Source organism: Hemicordylus capensis, chromosome 1 (genome assembly GCF_027244095.1).
Source record: "Hemicordylus capensis ecotype Gifberg chromosome 1, rHemCap1.1.pri, whole genome shotgun sequence".
Lineage (NCBI taxonomy): Eukaryota > Metazoa > Chordata > Lepidosauria > Squamata > Cordylidae > Hemicordylus > Hemicordylus capensis.
The window spans coordinates 66,546,671-66,565,702 of NC_069657.1; the positions used below are offsets into that span (position 1 = coordinate 66,546,671).

At 40.8% G+C, this 19,032-nt stretch overlaps 1 protein-coding gene across 2 annotated transcripts in view; it reads right to left on the reverse strand.

Annotated features, from left to right (window-relative positions):
• The window catches only part of FMN1 (formin 1), a 180,254-nt gene that overhangs the window by 32,913 nt on the left and 128,309 nt on the right, over positions 1-19,032 (reverse strand). For both annotated transcript variants that reach the window (XM_053285241.1, XM_053285240.1), the window contains one exon: positions 8,300-8,392. In XM_053285241.1, coding sequence (XP_053141216.1) covers positions 8,300-8,392 — 93 coding nt within the window. The remainder of the gene's footprint in view (positions 1-8,299; positions 8,393-19,032) is intronic.

Here is a 19,032-nt window from a genome sequence, read left to right on the forward strand (position 1 = left end):
ATGGTCATGGAAAGAAAAGGGAAAATGCATGCTGATGAGACAAGGAAAATTAGGATTGCAAAAAACATTTTGTGACAAATAGAACGGAATTTGAGAAATGTGGTAATTTAATTACTCTGTTTCACTATGAACACATGTAATAGACTGAAATATTGAAGAATGGTAAAAGCATAGCTCTAATTACTTAAAATGATTATTTAACTATGTATTTACCAACATCCACTGATTCAAAAAATTGTTATATAACATATCACACTTTGGGATTGTTCCTAACATTCCCTGAACAGTTTCTTTCCAAATTATTCTGTTACGAGAAGCAGCAGCTGGTCTTAGATACACTAGCATGTTCTGCCTCTTCTGTAACTAATTATACAAAAAAGTTTTTGTTTTCCTACAAGAAGGTTATGTGTGAATGAATATCATGTGTGAAGCAGATCTTATTGGATCAGATGGATAAACCGTAGGGCTTTGAGTAAACCACAAACACTGCATGGGAAAGTTTTAAGACAGAGACCCACTTACAAATAAGTCAGAAAAATATCTACACTTACTGAAGTTGTCAAAAAGCGTAGCATTTCCAGGGCTTGTCATCTTAGAGCCTTTACACATATGTACTTTTCCTGGTACAACAGCAGACCCAACACAAGATCTCATATTCCATGCAAAAGTAAGACTCCCAATCCCTTAACAAGGATTGTGCTTCTTATCCATTTAGTTTGTAATGATGTCATCCACCCCAATCCATGATGGAGGATGCATGAACATATGAGCTGCAATAGATCTAACTTGTGGACCTCAATCTGAACCAAATTTAGTCCAGTTGTAGAGACAGTGAAAGGCAAGTAGGCTGATTAGTTCTAACTAGAACGACTTGTTTTCTTTGACACTCTCTAGTATCTTCCCTTCCCTTGATATATAGCAATAACATGCTTGAGTTTGAGCATGCATGCTGTTACCTCTAGTGCTATACCGCGTAGAGTACGGTTTCAGCAGAGTGGGGGGGGGGACGGTGTCTCCTGCCCTTTATGAGTCTTGAACAAGGTCATTTCTGTTAGAGCATGGGAAGACACTGTCACATTTACTTGCAATCTCCCCCCCTCCACCACCTGTTTTACAATATAAACAAATTCGACTATGATAAATAATGCTTCCTACCCTTGGATAATAAACTATATTATACCATTCCAACACTACATCGACACAATACCAACATATTATCACTGAAAAATCAAAATCAATTCTGACAAGATTTCGATTTTTACAAACCAATGGTGAGATAGAGCATTGCTGGGAAGCATTATGTATTAAGTGGGAAGCTATGGGGAACATTGTTTCTGGGTTTTCACACTGTTAGCTACCTAGCTTTTATTCAAAGAAAAAGCCTTGGAAAATATAAGTAAATCAAATTTGTGGATAACCATTATAAAAATTCTGGAAAACCAACAACTTGGCATGAAATGTCCACCTAGTGCTATGCCATTCTCAGTGGACCAGTGAGGTGGGATGAAGCTCTGAGACACAATGTTAGGATAAATGTAATATGGTCTATCAATACAATGGAGGCAAGAATCTGGAGGACAACTAAATAACTTGAAATGATTCATCATTATCAGACTTGATCACAGATGAAGTTAGCATAAAGAATCGTTAGCATAAAGAATCGTTAGCATAAAGAATCGTAGACCGTTGAACTACTTCAGCATAGTAGTTCCTATACTTACCATCAAAAGTAAACACAAGTATCATAAAATATAGCTACAAAACAGAAATTGCTGATATGTAGAAAAATGTGTTAGAAAAATATCAGCAGAGTTAGTTTTTTTTTAAAAAAAAATGCTTTTGTTGGTTATTTAGGGTTGCTTAATTTGAGCAGAAAGCTGGCATAGTGAATTTACAGGAAGGCAATATATATCAAAGTGTGGGAGACTGCTGGTGTTAATGTGCACATATACACAGCGCTTTCTAAAGCTCACTTACTGCTGGAGCTATAAATATAAACTGCTAATTAAATGAGATGAAAAGACCACCAGAACAGGCATACCTGTGACTCAAACAGTCCTATCGTGGAGGCCTTTTCTTGGAGGAACCCTGCTAAGTTTATGAGTAAGTTTAATACATGTATTACATTTTCTGGAAACTTATCATTAGTGAATTACAGATATCTAGGATGAGATTTGTAGTCTAGGAAACATTAATGATGAAAATTTAAAACAGAATATAAACAACGTTGAATAAGAACTCTTAATACCTGCTAAAAATATTAAACATAATCATAATATTAAACATCATAAATAAACATAATCATAAATAAACATAAATCATAAATAAATCATAAAAATAATCACAAATAAACATAAACATCATCATAAATAAACATAAACATAATCAGGAGGAGAGCTGGTCTTGTGGTAGCAAGCAAAACCTGCCCCCTTAGCTAAGCAGGGTCCACCCTGGTTGTATATGAATATGAGACTAGAAGTGTGAGCACTGGAAAATATTCCCCTCAGGGGATGGAGCGCTCTGAGAAGAGCATCTAGGTTTCAAGTTCCCTCCCTGGCTTCTCCAAGATAGGGCTGAGAGAGATTCCTGCCTGCAACCTTGGAGAAGCCGCTGCCAGTCTATGAAGACAATACTGAGCTAGATAGACCAATGGTCTGACTCAGAATATGGCAGCTTCCTATGTTTCTAACCACTAGGACTGTGCATGAACAAAAATTCACAGTTTGGCTCAAATGTGAATGTTCTTATCTGGTATTGAAGGGGTCCGCTTACCCACCAAGCGCACTCCCCTTGCTGCTGCTCACCCCACCCCCAGTGCAGCCCATAGCAAAAGTGTGCATGCTTCTCCCTCCTTTACCAAGCTGCCCACTCGGTGGCAGCTCAGTTCTGGCCTCCACACATGTGTGGAGGCCCGAACAGAGCCACTGCCAAGCAGGTGGCAGCTTGGTAAAGGAGGGAGAAGTGTGCACACTTTCGCTGTGGGTTGCGTCAGGAGGGAGTCGCAGTGAAGGCATCGTGCTTGGTGGGTGTGGACCCCTTCACTACCTCTCTTGCCGCCCTCCCACCCCACCCATTCGGTGCCAAACCGGTCTGCCCGAACTGAACTGCTCCTAGATTGGTCCGTGATCAAGCCCCTGAACCGGCCCACTTAGAGGCGAACTGGTTTGGCGCCAAACTATTTGTGCACACTCCTATCAACCACTTATGGTTTTACAGATGAATTACTGATATATGTGAGTCCCCCTTTCTAGATAGGGAAAGTGCTTGAAAGTCATTTGAATTTGGGAAGATCATGAAGTTAAATCTGGAGATCTCATTAACATAGCATATGTAAATCATAGCAGCAAACAGCTATGGTTTACAAAAGAAAAATGCAATTGTAAATGTAACTACTAATGTAATCAATCAGAGTCACTGTGCACATGTGATTTCTCAGACATTAGGCATTAAATTGCCTCAGACTTTAAAAAAGAGATATATTGCCCATTTGGGAATATCAGTTCCCTTGCATAGGCACCAAACAGCAGTTACAATTCCTTATGCTTTCCCTTAGAAGTGTTTCACATAACCAGAGCTCCAGCTAGGTAATTTTGGAGCCTGGACCAAATTTTGAGTCTCGGTTACTGTGGCCCCCCCTTGCAAAATATAAGCACCCCCACCACTAGCCCCATTCTTTCAAACAGCTTCCCAGTGGCGTGGACAGGCAGGAATGAGGAAGGCAGGAACAGACTGAGGCAGCAGTACACAGAGCACTTTACCTCAGCCAGTTCCTCCCACCCACCGAACAACTGAAGGATCCAGGCACCTTCCTGATCATTCAAGCATTGTGGTGGGGGGAGGGGGAGACTACACAATCCTCCAAGAATCCACACAACTTCCTGTTCATTCACCACAAATCCAGCTAGAGTGAATTTATATTTTTTAAAAGTCAACACAACCCACAATGGATTCTTGACCATTCACAAAACAACTGGGACACAAAACATGTCCCTTGCTCCACATATCAGACACACACCTGGATCATAAACCAGCTTGGAAAATAGTGCATTTGTAAGGAAAAAAGTTAAAACTACAACATACTGTATGCCCCTTGTTTCACAGTTCTCATTCAGACCTTCTGGATTGCAAACCAACTTGAGTATAGTGCATTTTTTTTTGTTTATTCAGATGTTGATAGTTCCACCTTCACTACATGTGAAGTACTCTATGGATAGAGATAACTCTTTCTTGCAGCTTTGCTGCAATAGGGAAAATTGATTAAAAATAAATGCATCGACCAATTCGCTTCAAATTAAATAGGAACATAGGAAACTGCCATATACTGAGTCAGACCATTGGTCTATCTAGCTCAGTATTGTCTTCACGGACTGGCAGCGGCTTCTCCAAGGTTGCAGGCAGGAATCTCTCTCAGCCCTATCTTGGAGAAGCCAGGGAGGGAACTTGAAACTTTCTGCTCTTCCCAGAGCGGCTTCATCCCCTGAGGGGAATATCTTGCAGTGCTCACACAGAGAAGAGAAAGTCTCCCATTCATATGCAACCAGGGCAGACCCTGCTTAGCTATGGGGACAAGTCATGCTTGCTACCACAAGACCAGCTCAACTTAACTACACAGAGCTCTCCCACCCTGCCCTACATCTGTGCTCAGTATCAAAGCCCTATGCCAAGCCATTCCAGGAAATCTAAAAGGTGGGGCAAAAAGGGGGGTCGAAACTCGAGAGACAATTTTGATCTGCCTGTTCTGGATGGGGTCACATTTCCCCAGAAGGAACAGGTAAGCAGTCTAGGGATGCTTCTGGATCCAGAGAGAACATATTACTCCCATATTGAAGGAGCTACACTGGCTGCCGATATGTTTCTGGGCAAAATACAAGGTGTTGGTTATAACATATAAGGCCCTAAACAGCTTGGGCCCTGGGTATTTAAGAGAACGTCTTCTTCGTCATGCACCCCATCACCCATTGAGATCATCAGGAGAGGTCCGTCTGCAGTTGCCACTGGCTTGTCTGGTGGCTACTCAGCGATAAGCCTCTCCGCTGCTGCCCCAAGGCTTTGGAATGCGCTCCCTAGTGAAATAAGAGCCTCCCCATCTCTGACAGCTTTTAAAAATTCTTTACGAATACAAATACGACAAGTATTTATATACTGCTTTTCAACCAAAGTTCCCAAAGCGGAATTTATGTAATTTACATACATAAATTACTTAATTAATCAAATGGCTGCCTGTCCCAAAGAGCTCACAGTCTAAAAAAGAAACATAAGAAAGACACCAACAACAGCCACTGGAGGGATGCTGTGCTGGGGTTGGATAGGGCCAGTTGCTCTCCCCTTGCTAAATAAAGAGAATCACCCCTTTTAAAAAATGCCTTCTTGCTCAGTTAGCAGGGGTTAAAAGAGGCATTTGTTCACCTAGGCTTTTAATTAATATTGTTTTAATGGTTTTAATGTTGTTTTAAAATATTGTTTTAAAATTTTTAAATTGTTGTAATATTTTAAACTTTTTGTTTTTATTTTAACTATTGTTTTACTTTTTCTGTTTTTATTTTGTTGTAAACTGCCCAGAGACGTAAGTTTTGGATGGTATAAAAATATGCTAAATTAAATAAATAAAAATAAATATTCATTCATCTCAAGGAAACTCTTTTCTAATTCATTTTGCTATGTAAACTGTTTTGAGAACTTTTTTGTTGAAAAGTTGGATTTATTCTCATCCTCATCAAGCAACAAATAACAATGCAGCAGCAAGAATTCCATAAAATTAACTTGCAGCTCTTAATAAAATAAGCAAAAGAGCTTTCAGATAAACTGGCAGCACATATAAGATATCTTGAAATGCTTAACTGAATATAAATATTAAGTAAAAGTGTAGATAAGAATATCATTAGCAGATTGATTTTATTGGGTAACATATTCCAGTATTTTGGGGGCACAGCTGTGAAAGCCCCATACAATTCTGGCTTCCTTCAAAGAGGTTACTCTGAGGAGGACCTTCCCAGCTGATTTCACAGTTTGGGAGGTTGGTGGGAATGAACCAGAAGGGGAAGTTGAGCCAAAAGTGAGATGCTCACAAAAAACCCCAAAAGGGTTTCCACTCAGGAAAGTCTCCCACATGGCCAGAAAGGAAGAGACCCAGGAACCCTGAGCATGGGAAGACACTGAAAGACTGCCAACATATGAAGCTAAAAATTGGAGAAAAACTGCAGAAGAAGAGATAGACTCTCTAAGCAAAAATAAAACTTGGACACTTGTGGAATTACCTGCTGGAAGAAAGTCAGTAGAATGCAAATGGGTCTTCAGAACAAAATACAATGCAGAAGGAGACATCGAGTGCTACAAAGCCAGATTAGTAGCCAAGAGACACTCTCAAAAATATGGTGAAGACCACGATGAGACATTTGCACCTGTTGTGAAGCATACTTCAATAAGAACACTTCTCAGTATAACATCAGCAAGAAAGATGCTAGTTGATCACTTAGATGTGAAAACTGCATTTCTGCATGGAGAAATAAAGGAAGACATCTACATGGAGAAGTCACCAGCATTTGAAGAACTTGGAAAAGAGAAGCTTGTATGCAAACTCCAGAAAAGCATCTATAGCTTGAAGCATGCTGATAGAGCATGGAATGGGAAGCTGAACTAGACGTTACTCAAGGAGGGGTTCACACAAGGAAAGACTGATGCCTTACAGTTTGACTTATGTAGATAACTTGATAATATGTTATGAAAAGAAACAAGACAGCCATGAGATTGTGGAGCACTTGAACAAAGAAGTAAAAGTGAAAGAACTAGGAAGAATTTCCTACAGGTATTAACTTGGCATTCAAATAGAAAGAGAAGAGGATCTTCTAATCAGAAACAGAAGATAAAGGATATTCTAGAATGCCTGAAACTGACAGAGGCCAAAGAGGTCAGTACACCAATGGAGTCAAACTTCCTGAAGCAAGATCAGGACAGTGAGCCATTGCCAGACAACAGTCTATACAGAAGAGCAATTGAGAAACTTCTGTACATAGAAACCGCCACAAGGCCAGACATAGCTGCAGCAGTGGGAATTTTGAGCAGAAGAGTAAGTGCACCAACCAAGAATGAATGGACTGCGGTCAAAAGCCTGGGAAGATACCTGAAGGGTACAGCACACTTCAAACTCATGATACCAGCATGCAGCAACCCGATACTAGTGGGATACATGGACCCAGACTGGGTTGAATACAGAACTGATCACAAGTCCACAAGTGGACACCTGTTTTTCTATAGAGCCATCAATTGGACTAGCTGGAAGCTGTCAATTGTTGTGCTTTCATTCACAGAGTGAGAGTACATATCAGCTGGACAAGCATGTCAAGAAGCTACATGGCTACACAAGCTACTGTCAGACTTTGGAATCAATGAGCAAAAGCCAACTGAGATGTTTGAGGACAACCATGGGTGCATCCAACTCTCAGTGATGGAAAAGTCTGTCTCAAACAATGCACATAGAAGCAAAGCACCATTATGTTCAAGAGGCACAAGAGTGTGGACTAGTTAAGCTGAAGTACTGCCCAACTCAAAACATGTTGGCAGATGGGCTGACCAAGCTGCTACTAAAAGACTGGTCCCAGGAGGTTGGTGGAAAGTTCATTTAATTGGGGGAAGGTTCTCTCTGACATATGCAGTGTCTTCACACTGTTGAGATCTTTGTAGGTTAAATCTATCCTCTTGAAATGGATAGAGCAATATCAGTTACCTCAGCAGCAATACCAGTTACTAGAGTACCAGCTAAAAATGTTCTCCTTCCCTATCTGTATGAAGAAGTGGGCAGCAGCAGGGGCGTAGCAAGGTTGGAGTGGGCCCAGAGACAAGATTTTGAAATGGGCCCCCCAATCACTGAAGTTCTATCTATCTGTCTATCTATCTATCTATGTATCTATGTGCCACAACAGAACATCATCCTTAATTATGTTTTTAAAGGTTTTGTCAATTGTGGACGATGCAAGTCATTTAATGGTACTAGAGAAAGACATGCTGTTCCGGTAGCTCCAGGTCTTAACACTCACATCAGTTTCAGAGGATGAATACAACTGAAGGAAGCCCGGGTGGGTGCGCGGCTGGGGGAGTCAGTCATGTGACTTACCTCTGGGGGGGCCCCCAAGGCAGTGGGCCCCCAGACAACTGTCTCCCTTTGCCCTATTATAGTTACGCCCCTGGGCAGCAGCATTTTGCATCAGCGAGTTAAATCAACTGGATAGTTTCCAAAAGGAAGTCCACAACGAGCTGTATAAAGTACAAGAATGAATATAGACAAACAGCTTCATAAAGCATTTACCTTTTAGAAAAAAGTCTTCCAACTTATCCTTAAAGGGCTGGAGGTGTTCTTCTGGTGAGTCTCTGAAAACCACTTTCATCTGTTTTTCACAAACTGCAAGGACAAATTCAGTGTTAGATTTTTAAAACATTGTTTGCATAGACTAAAATAATATTAAAACATTCTGAAACACTCTCAAGTAAGGGGTATTACACACTGCATTTTTCTTGTAGAAACAAATATGAGCACAGACGTTTTAAAAAAAAAAAACTTGCTCCCACCAGCCCAGTGGAGGTATTACAAACGTTTTGAATTCTTTGACAAAACACACATTTACTTCAATACATTTCATGTATTGAAGTAAAAAAAAGAAGAAGTTATTTTAAGCCTTGTGATTTTTGCTGACCTTAATGAAAAGACTAGACATTTAAAAAAAAAATTAAGATGCTTTCCGCAACAAGGAGTATCTTAGACCAGGGATCCTCAACGTTGGGCCCCCAGATGTTTGTGGACTTCAACTCCCATAATCCCAGGCCTCAGTGGCCTTTGGTTGGGGATTATGGGAGTTGAAGTCCAATAACATCTGGGGGCCCAATGTTGAGGATCCCTGTCTTAGACTGTGTTTAGCTTTGCAATCACAATCCATTCCCATGTCCTGAACCAAGACTTTCTACACATTAACCATCCCCAAATTAGTCCTCATCACCCACAGTAAAGTGCACCATAGAAAGACACTATAAGATCAACAATGTGCTGCATTTTAGAGGTGACTACATGAATCAGGAAACAGTTTATTAAAACAATCCAGATGGCTCAAGCAATATTGAAAAGCCATTTTGGAGTTATGACTGTATTGTTTCTCTTATTACTGAGACCTGTTGCAATCCTAAGCATATTTACTTAGTCTCAGTGAAATCTGAGGGACTACCTTCCGAATAAATTTGGGAGCAGAATGCATGCTTTTCTAGATAATTTATAAACACTTTTAAAAGCAAGTCTCATTCCTAGTTTACAGCCGAATTTCCTGGTGCCATAGGTATATACTTGGAAACATGTCCTACAGATTTACATGGACATTAAGTGTTTCAGTATTGCAGGCTAAGAAGATATGCACACAAAGATATGCACATGAACAACAGATCAATTTATGTACAGTTTGCAAGGCTGAAAACACACGCATGTCATTATCTCAATAAAATTGTATTTGAAGAATAGCAGTAAGAGACAGCGAGGTGTGAGGATTTCAAGGATTTTTAAATGAAGGCACATGCCCAGCTTAAAAAGCATCCATACCATACTATAAATCCTCATGCAACAACAGTGTACTGAAAATAAATGGAAGTAATGCCTAGAATTGGGATGTCTCTGGTGTATCAGTGACAATATTTATTTTGATTAGTTCTAATGCATGTGAAAAGTACTTAGGTAAAGGGTAGACAGACACTTATGACTGGTTACACAGAGCTATAGGTAGTAATGTGAGAAAGAACTCTAAAAAGAGCGATAAGTGCCTGGATAAGAGCTTTAAATTTGTGTAACTTAATATATTTTGCACTTGTGAGCATGATTTTCAGTGAACTCTCCATACTCATTACTACCTATAATTACCTAGGGGAATACTATAGCTACACTCTGTGCAGCTATTTCTGAAAACGCAGGGGATTATGCACACTTTTGTGGATGAGAAGATCTAATAACATCTTCCCAGGAGACGGTCAGTCCAGACCCTACAAGATATTTTAAACTGCCATTCTATGCACTCACTATAGTGGCTGTGGGAGAATATATAGCAGGGAAACTAACATTCTTATTTAATGAGAATTTGAAGTGAATCTGTTCTTTAAGCTCGTCTGGTGGCCATGCAGGGATGGGCCTTCTCTGTTGCTGCCCCAAGACTCTGGAGTGTGCTCCCTGCTGAAATAAGAGCCTCCCTATCTCTGACCACTTTTAAAAAGTCTCTAAAGACTTGTTTTTTAACGCAAGCTTTTTAACTGGACTGTGGTTTTAACATGTTTTAAGGTTTTCATTTTTAAAATGCTTTAAGTTGTAAACTACCCAGAGATGGAAGTTTGGGGCAGTTTGAAAATTTAACAAACATGCTAGAGATCTTATGAACTAGAAAAGATTTCTCCTACTTCATCTGCAATTCCCAATTTACAGACAGAGCACTAGGCACATGTGTTGATATTGAAAGGAAAGATGTGCTAGCCTTAAAGGAGAATAAGCAAAAGCAGCTCTTAATAAGTAAGTACTGCTTTCTATGTGGTGAGTTGATGGACCTATTATAAAGCACCAGAGGTTTCAAACTGGGGAGTGGTAGTGAGCATAGGCACTTTACTCCCTATTCCAACATGACAACTTTCAGACAAGGGGAACTGCTGACTTGTTATCTGATAAACTGCAGTGCAGCTTTAAGCATCTGGAAGGTGGTACTACAGCTTCCAGCCAAGCTGGGTAACTCAAGGAGCTAACAGAGTCCTAACAGGCTCCATAAAGTTGTTGACTCTAGTTTAGTTCTGCAATCATAGCATTTGGGACACTGGGCCAGTTGGATGATTGTGCACTAGTGATGTGCCCGGACCGGTCCGTAGGCCATTCTACAGGCCTCTGGACCGGTCCGGACATGGGCGGTTTGGATTGGGGTGGATTGGGGTGAGGGGTTCCTTTAAGGGCGGGGGAGGGTTTACTTACCCCTCCTGCTGCTTTCCCCCGTCCGGTGCCCATATTTTCTTTAGTAATTGGGGCGGCAGGATACCTCCCTGCCGCCCCTTCTCCCAGCGCTTGGCTGCAGTGCAAAAGGCTTTTAGAAGCCTTTTGTGTGCGTGCGCACACATGCAATTTCTTTAGTAATCGGGGCGGCAGGATACCTCCCTGCCACCCCTTCCCCCGCTTAGTGCAAAAGGCTTTCCCTGCTGCAGTGCAAAAGGCTTTTAGAAGCCTTTTGAGTGCGCGCCCGTACTTTCTTCAGTAATGGGGGTGGCAGGATACTTCCCTGAACCTCCTCCGCGGTTCCGTGCACACCTCTATTGTGCACTGGCACATATTATGAGTGTGGGGATGCACCAGGAGTGCACCCACCCAGACATCACTGTAAGGGCGTCCCAACATACTGTTGGGTTGTCATTTAATCACAAGGAGGACATTCATCAGAATTACCCCTTTACATGTGCTCCAAAACCCTGTGGAGGGTGTGTAGAGGGGCAATTAAGATGAATGCTCATCTCAGTTGATTAAAGGATACCCCAACAATGTGTGGGGATGTCCTAAAGTCTGTGGCTGATCAGGTGTGTTGTTCAGATGATCATCTGAACTGGCCCACTGAGGTGCTCAGCTGTTTGACCACCTGCTGAACTATCTGCTTAGAGAGATCACTAGCTCTGCCATTGTCATCTTAGGTTTTCATGGGGTTCATTAATAATGATATCATCTATTAAGATGAGTGCGGATGGGGAAGAAATTGCTTCTATAATAATAATAATAATAATAATAATAATAATAATAATTATTATTATTATTATTATTATTATTATTATTATTATTTCGATTTCTATACCGCCCTTCCAAAAATTGCTCAGGGTTGTTTACACAGAAAAATAATAAATAAATAAATAATAAGATAAAATAAATAATAAATCAAGGCAATCTGAACATGGGAAAGCATCACATCTCAACATGTAGAATAGTTGTGATGGAAGAAAAGATACTCCCTCTTATCCTTGAAATTAATCTTTTCTCTAATCATTGGCACAGTTCTAATACTACATGCACCACAAGCTTTCTTCACAACTTAACCCCAATTCCAGTTGTTCTAGCTGAGAAGTTAAACTTATTTTCATGCTCAAGACTTCCTTGTCCCTCCTTTCCACCCAGATTCTCCTAGATCAACTCTAATACTAAAACCCATGCCAACATAGGAAGCTGCCATATTCTGAAGCTATTCTCACGATGGGGGAAAACTGCGCTAAGGGAAAACCAGCCCGGTTTTTACCCATCATAAGAACCACTGGGCTCGCTACGACAAGCCTCCTGACCTTGGGGGTCTCCCCAGAATGCCCTGCGCACTCACACAGGGCATTGTGGGACTTCCAGGGGCTGGGTGGCCCCCAATCCCCACAGTCCCAAACGTGATAGAGCCAGTTATCGTGTGGGCGGCTGATCCGGCTGCCCAGGATTCAACTGCTCATCGTGTGTGGGGAGAGCAGGCTTGACCAGCTCTCCCTACCAAACCCCTCCCAGCTCTACACACCAATCGTGTGTAGAGCCTCCACTGAGTCAGAGGGTCCATCTAACTCAGTATTGTCTACACAGAGTGGCAGCAGCTCAGCCTCTCTGGAGGTGCCAGGGAGGGAATTTGGAACCTTCTGCAGGTAAGCATGCAGATGCTCTTCCCAGAATGGTCCCATCCCCTAAGGGATCTTACAGTACATAATTTCCCATTCAAATGCAAACCAGGGCAGACCCTGCTTAGCAAAGGGGACAATTCATGCTTTCTACCACAAGACCAGCTTTCATGAGCTGCACTGGCCCTTATGGAGTTCGTGCTGGAAGTATATGCACACAAGTACAGCTCTCATTGGTTGGGTCTCATAATCAAGGGGCATGCTGAAAACTGCAGTCACAAAGACATGAAAGGTGTGTGTGTGTGTGTGTGTGTGTGTGTGTGTGTGTGTGTGTGTGTGTGTGTGTGTGTGTGTGACCACCCCGGTTGGCATCAACAGGAGTCTGGAGGCTTGGGTAAAAATGTAATTTTGGAAGTGGAAAGAGGAGGAGATAATTATGAAATATAAAGTTTCAAACAAATAGATGAGATATTCATGGCAGGTTTACAACTCCAATCAGACCATGCAATACATGTGGACCACCCCGAAACATTTAACAAAAACCTCCCAACCACTTAAGTTAAAAATAGCTCTTCCTAAAATAAATAAAAACAAAAAGTCCTGCACAGTGTAAAATGGATCTTCTTGCTATTCGGTCTTGAAGAAACACTGCTTCAAAAGTAAATTCTGCATCCTCATGAACAGAGGATCGTTAATTAAAAATAAACTTCAATAAAGAGTATAAACTTGTAATTTGCATCTAGACATTTCATAAAGCCACTTTCTTAACTGTTGACTTGGCAACCACTTATGCTTACAGCAGAGTTCTGGCAAAACAGGCGAGAGGGGAGCTGTGACATGGAGAATTGCAGTTTGCACTTGAAAATAGAAAGGCTCTTACTGAAGGACAGAATAAACTAAAGTTGCAATCCATAGCTCACACGAGGTTTACAAATAAAGACAAGAATAAATAAAATTAAATGTTTAAACTTTGTTCATCTATGATAACTTCTGTTCATGTGGGTTGTAATGTTTAAATAAATATCACAAACCGCCCAATCTCATATTTACATGGTAGTAAGTATCACTGACTTCAGTGAGACTCCTGCCTCCAAGTTGAAGACAGATCATCCTGGAGAGTATCTATGTGGTCACTAAGAGTCAACACCAACTTTACGGCACTTAATCAATCAATCAATCAATCAATCAGGCTTCAAAAGCATTTGTTAGACTGTGTAGCTGTAATGTGCTGAAAATGTAAAAACTTGCTCTTTGATAATAAATAATAGGATAAAAGTTCACATTAATATGCACACCTTAACTGTCCAGTCCTATGTGCAGCAGCAAAGCATAACCCCTGCTGATTGGTCAAAAAGGATATTTTGAAGTGGTGATTCTCTTATATTTAGCAGGAAGCTTTCCACACGGGGCTTTTAAAGCCTTTTAACTTGCATCTTCTCTGGAATGGAGCGGGTGTGTTCACATATTGGCCAGATTTACACTGAAGTCCCTGTGAGTTATTGGGGAGCAGTTCACACACAATTTGTGCATTAGAGTGTAGCCCGATTTATATCTGGGGTTAAAAAATCCACAATTTGAGTTGGTGTTTTGGGACAACGTTGAGTTCGCGGTAAAGCCTGCCAGGAAACGTCCCAGGGGGATTTAGCATCTCTAGTGGCTGGGGCTGGTGTCCATCTTGTTTCTTTTTAGATTGTAAGCCTCTTTGGGACAGGAAATGTTTTCTTCTTCTTTTCTTTTGCTGTGTAAATAACTTTGAGAGTTTTGTTTGTTGGAAACTGGTATATAAATAATAAGGTCAGGCATGAGGTTCAGGTGCAGTGGGACACCTTTTCCATAACTTTTGTTTGGAACTAGCTTTGCTCCCTGTGTTGGAGCAGTGGGAACTATGGGTGCTGCTTGGGTCAGCACTGGGGGGAAAGTTCCAAATCTAGGAGCACAGCTCAAGGGGTATTTGTCAGGGTACAAGGAGGGATTGAAAAGGGAAGTAAAACTGCCCATGGCCTCTAGTATTGAGTCCAGTGCTATTGGGACCTTCCAATTAGTGCAATTCATTTAGCACATGTTTGCACAGGCAGATTATGGTAGCTAGGAACTTGGGGTCTTTTAAAAGGCAACCAGGCTCTGCCCCATCTGCCTTACTGAAGAAGATGCTGCTTTCAAGCCTCTGCTTGTGCCATAGCAATAAAGCAGAGGACAGGAGTAGGTTGTAATTCAATGAGTGAAAGAAACACACATGTTCAGTGTAAACGTGTATGCTCATACTTGTCCTAGTCAGTTTTATTGAGAGGAGGGGTGATTGTTTTGTTTAAACTGCAGATAAGGAAGGTTCTAAAGGAGACTGGATTCTTAACAAAAACTCAAAGGCAAATGCAAGATGACTTCCTCAATGGACTCTGAGAGAGGTCTGGAATAAAATGTTGCTTTCACTAATGACTCTTCATTCTCCTTCCAGTCTTCTCCCTTGATAATGAAATGTACTGTAGTAAACAGCCATTCTTTATCCTGTGACCACACTGGAATGATGGCTAAGGAATGATGGCTAAAGGCAGATGTGAGGATTAAGAATCCATCTTGAAGATGCAACCCATTTCCTCTGGAGAGGTTCAAATGACTTTAGTAGGACAATGCTCCGGCAAACAATGTATGTAGATTGCAGCCAAAGAATAGTAGCAAAGCCTGCCAGATATCTGGAGGCAGAGACAGTTAAATAAATCAGAAACTGAAAATCATTGTTGCTGTACTAGTGTGGATCTCTGGTCCATTCAGGATAACAATGTTAATATCCTAAACACTGCTCTGCATTTGCAGTTACAGAGCCAGGATTGGCTCTCAATTATCATGTCCCTTTAGGGCTCGCTCAATACCACGTGGCCTAACAACCTTCAGGAGGAGGCATAAAAAACAATGAAAACCTCTAAGCCAAAATGAAACTAAAACTGACTTCCTTAGTTAGTGGACCACCATATTTAAACCACAGCATAAGGATAAAGCACATCCAGAAGCCCTTAGCATAATGCTGTGGGAAACCGTCCTCTCTTTCAAACCCACCTCTGTCCTAAAAAGTTTGCCTATTAATGGGTTTTCCTAAAGCCCTTGTGCAGCACCTACCAATGGCTGCAGCTTTCTCATCATAAAGCACAGCACTCTGTTACAGAGCTTTGAAGAGGTGGTGCTTTGAATTGGCTCTGGAATCTTAGCACTAGCTCCAAGGATCACTGGAAATGCTACTCTGGAGCTGAAAGACTACAAGAACTACAAGTTCAAAAGTACCTGGTGGCATATCACTATTATTAATAAATGCTTAGCAGTAGGAATGAACAGCTTTTTGTAGTTTAAAAACATGTTACAGATGAAAAAGTCAATTAGTATCAAAGACATTAATTTATTTTAACATCAACCACGTTAGATAATCGTTTATTCCAATATGTCTTAAAATACATTTCCTGGATGCATATCCTGCGTTGCATCAAGTATAAAACCAGTAGGAAAATGGTGTATTCTGCAAAAACAAAAATGTTATGTGTGCAGAATGCACCAAACATTATTTAAAATTCCTCAAATTGTGTACTGATGTATATTGTGGTTCCCATGGCAAAGCTTAGAAATCATTACTAAAACATTCAAACACAACTGGAACTACTGATTATCAGTTTGCAACTCTCTACAGATTTAATACAGCATTTGGCTCAACGTTTTTTTTAAAAAATCCCCAAACAAACTAAAATATTTACAAAGCTGAGTGTCTCTCCCTTAATGCCTGTTCGGCAATAGTCTTTTAAAGCTCCACAGGCTCTTGTAAATCTGTCTAAAGAATCATTACATATAAACAAACCTTCATGTAAGGCGTACTACAGTGTCAATCAGACAGGAGTTGGTATTTTTAAGCTTCATTTTTAAAGTAAATGTAAAACCAGAAATAGTTCAGTGTTGATAAGAGTGAATTGCTGAACAAATACTAGGACCTACCAGTAGCACTTATGGGAAGCATCCTGACAGTGAACCCAAGTATTTAACAGCACGGACCCCTGTAAACCTGTCACTGATACTATCCTTCCTGAATTATACCCCAGTGAAAGTTTTTAACAGCCACTACTGTTTGTGTATCTTCTAATGTCTGTTCCAAGTCTGACAGCTAATACCATCACAGAATTGTTAAAGACATGCTTATTTCATAGTCCATTTAAAATCATGGACTTCCTGGGCAGAAGCATTTTAATCTGGATATAAATTTAAAATGAGATGGAACTTTAAAACTATTTTCGAAAAGGTTCTCATTAAAATCAGGGCAAAATCAAAGCATATCAGAAGATGTTTTATAGGAATTACACTGTCATGATTGGCATTGATTAGTAATAGAATGTTATTTGGTAAGTAGTAATAGAATGTTATTTGCTAAGTTAATCATTTAAGGATGCTTACATTACTACATTATAGGTACTGATTATATAAATACTGATTATATCATATACATTTTGTGCAAAATTAGACAGACTATAGTGGATATGTCTGTCAGCTGGGGATATGGACAATGATCATGCAATAGAACTTCCATGTTCACTGAATACCAATAGTGGAGCTGGGGAGGAATATGTCATTAAATACCAGTTGCTGGGTGGCGGGGGCAGGGGTCACACACTGATGGAGGGCTACTGCCTTCATGCCTGGTTTGTGGGTTCCCTGAAAGTATCTGGCTGGCCACTGTAGGAGACAACAGATCTTAGGTCTAACCCATCATGGTTCATTGCATGTTTAAAAATAAAATAAAAGTTTTGTTTTAAAAAGAAAGGCAAAGCAGAGCAGGATTTGACATCTATGGTTTTACAAACCACCTTAAATCCATTATACTGAGATGTTTCCCAAAATAAATCAAACTAAAAGAAAAATTACCAAAACTGGTAGCAAAGTTAAATATTTTTCACACTATAGCAACACGTCCAAGATTTTGGACAGTGTATATGCTTTAAAACCATTGTTTAGATTTAGCAAGTGTTGAAGCCAACAACATACAAAAGTGGGGAAGTGGAGAATGTAACAAATTATAAACCAAAATACCAGTAAAAAGCCTTTTCACTTAAGCCATTCATATTTTAACAGTAAGTTCACTGTTAACTGGAAAAAAATTGTTGCTAACAAACTGACCTTTACACAGTGCATATTACTGGCAATTTTAGTTATGGTTAAATCTCATTCCAGTTTCTTCATGGTGTTCTGTTCCCCACCTCAATACAGCCCTCTTCAGACATGGGGAAAATGGAATACTTATGGTATTCCAGAGTGCACCTGGAAGTCTCTTCCCCAGCACTGAGACACTGAGAAGGGGCATGCACGCACACACACACACACACACACACACACACACACACACACACACACGATCTTCCTGATGCTGGTGTTTGTCTGAAGAAGCAAACATCGTAAGTCTGATGGCAAGTGTTTCCATAATTGGCAACCTGGGGCGTTCAAGGCTGCCAGTCATGGAAGCATCCACACATAGATCATTTGTCTGTTCAGACCAACACTCTTAAAAGGAAAGAGCATGGGAAGGTTCGCCTTCTTGTGCATTAGTCCAGGTGTGCTCTGGAGCACTGTACATGAGTATAGTGTTTTTTCCCTCTCAAAATGTCTGAAGAAGGCTTATATTGCCCATTATTCCACCATTCACACCATTAGAGACAAGCACTGTGAATCACCGAGCCCTTTAGTGATCAATAGCTGCTCTGCATGTAAGGGGAAAGAAGAGGAATTTAGGGGTCTACTCAACTATAAAATCTTCTGTGTAATGCATTGTATGTGAGCTGCTTTTGAAGACTGAAAACTGTCATCAGTTCAGAATACAGTTGCTTGGCTAGTAGTTGGGACAAGTTGTCAGGAATATATTCTGCTTAAACAGTTGCACCAGATACTGGTTTGTTTCAAAGCACAATTTAAGGTGCTTTGAAGCCTTACATGACATGGGATCCTGGTACCTACTCCCACAATGTCCCTACCTTTGCACTGAGGACATCTTCAGGTGCCCTTCCTTTCGGAGGTGACATGGGTAGCAACTCAAGAGTGGGCCTTTTAATTGAATTCTTTCTTCAGGCAAGCTCACCTGGCACCTATACCAAGGCACCAGACAAAGGCCATTTTATTTTCCCAGGCCTTTTAGAAACTTTTAGAAGCTTTCAGTGAAGTTAAGCTGCTGTGGCCAGTTTTGACATGGAGGTGGCTAAAGGCCACCTCCAGCCTCAAAGGCAGGATGCCTCTGAGTACCAGTTGCAGGGGAGTAACAGTAGGAGAGAGGGCATGCCCTCAACTCCTGCCTGTGGCTTCCAGAGGAATCTGGTGGGCCACTGTGAGAAACAGGATGGTGGACTAGGGCCTTGGGCCTGATGTAGCAGGGCTGTTCTTATGTTCTTATTATTTTAACTATTG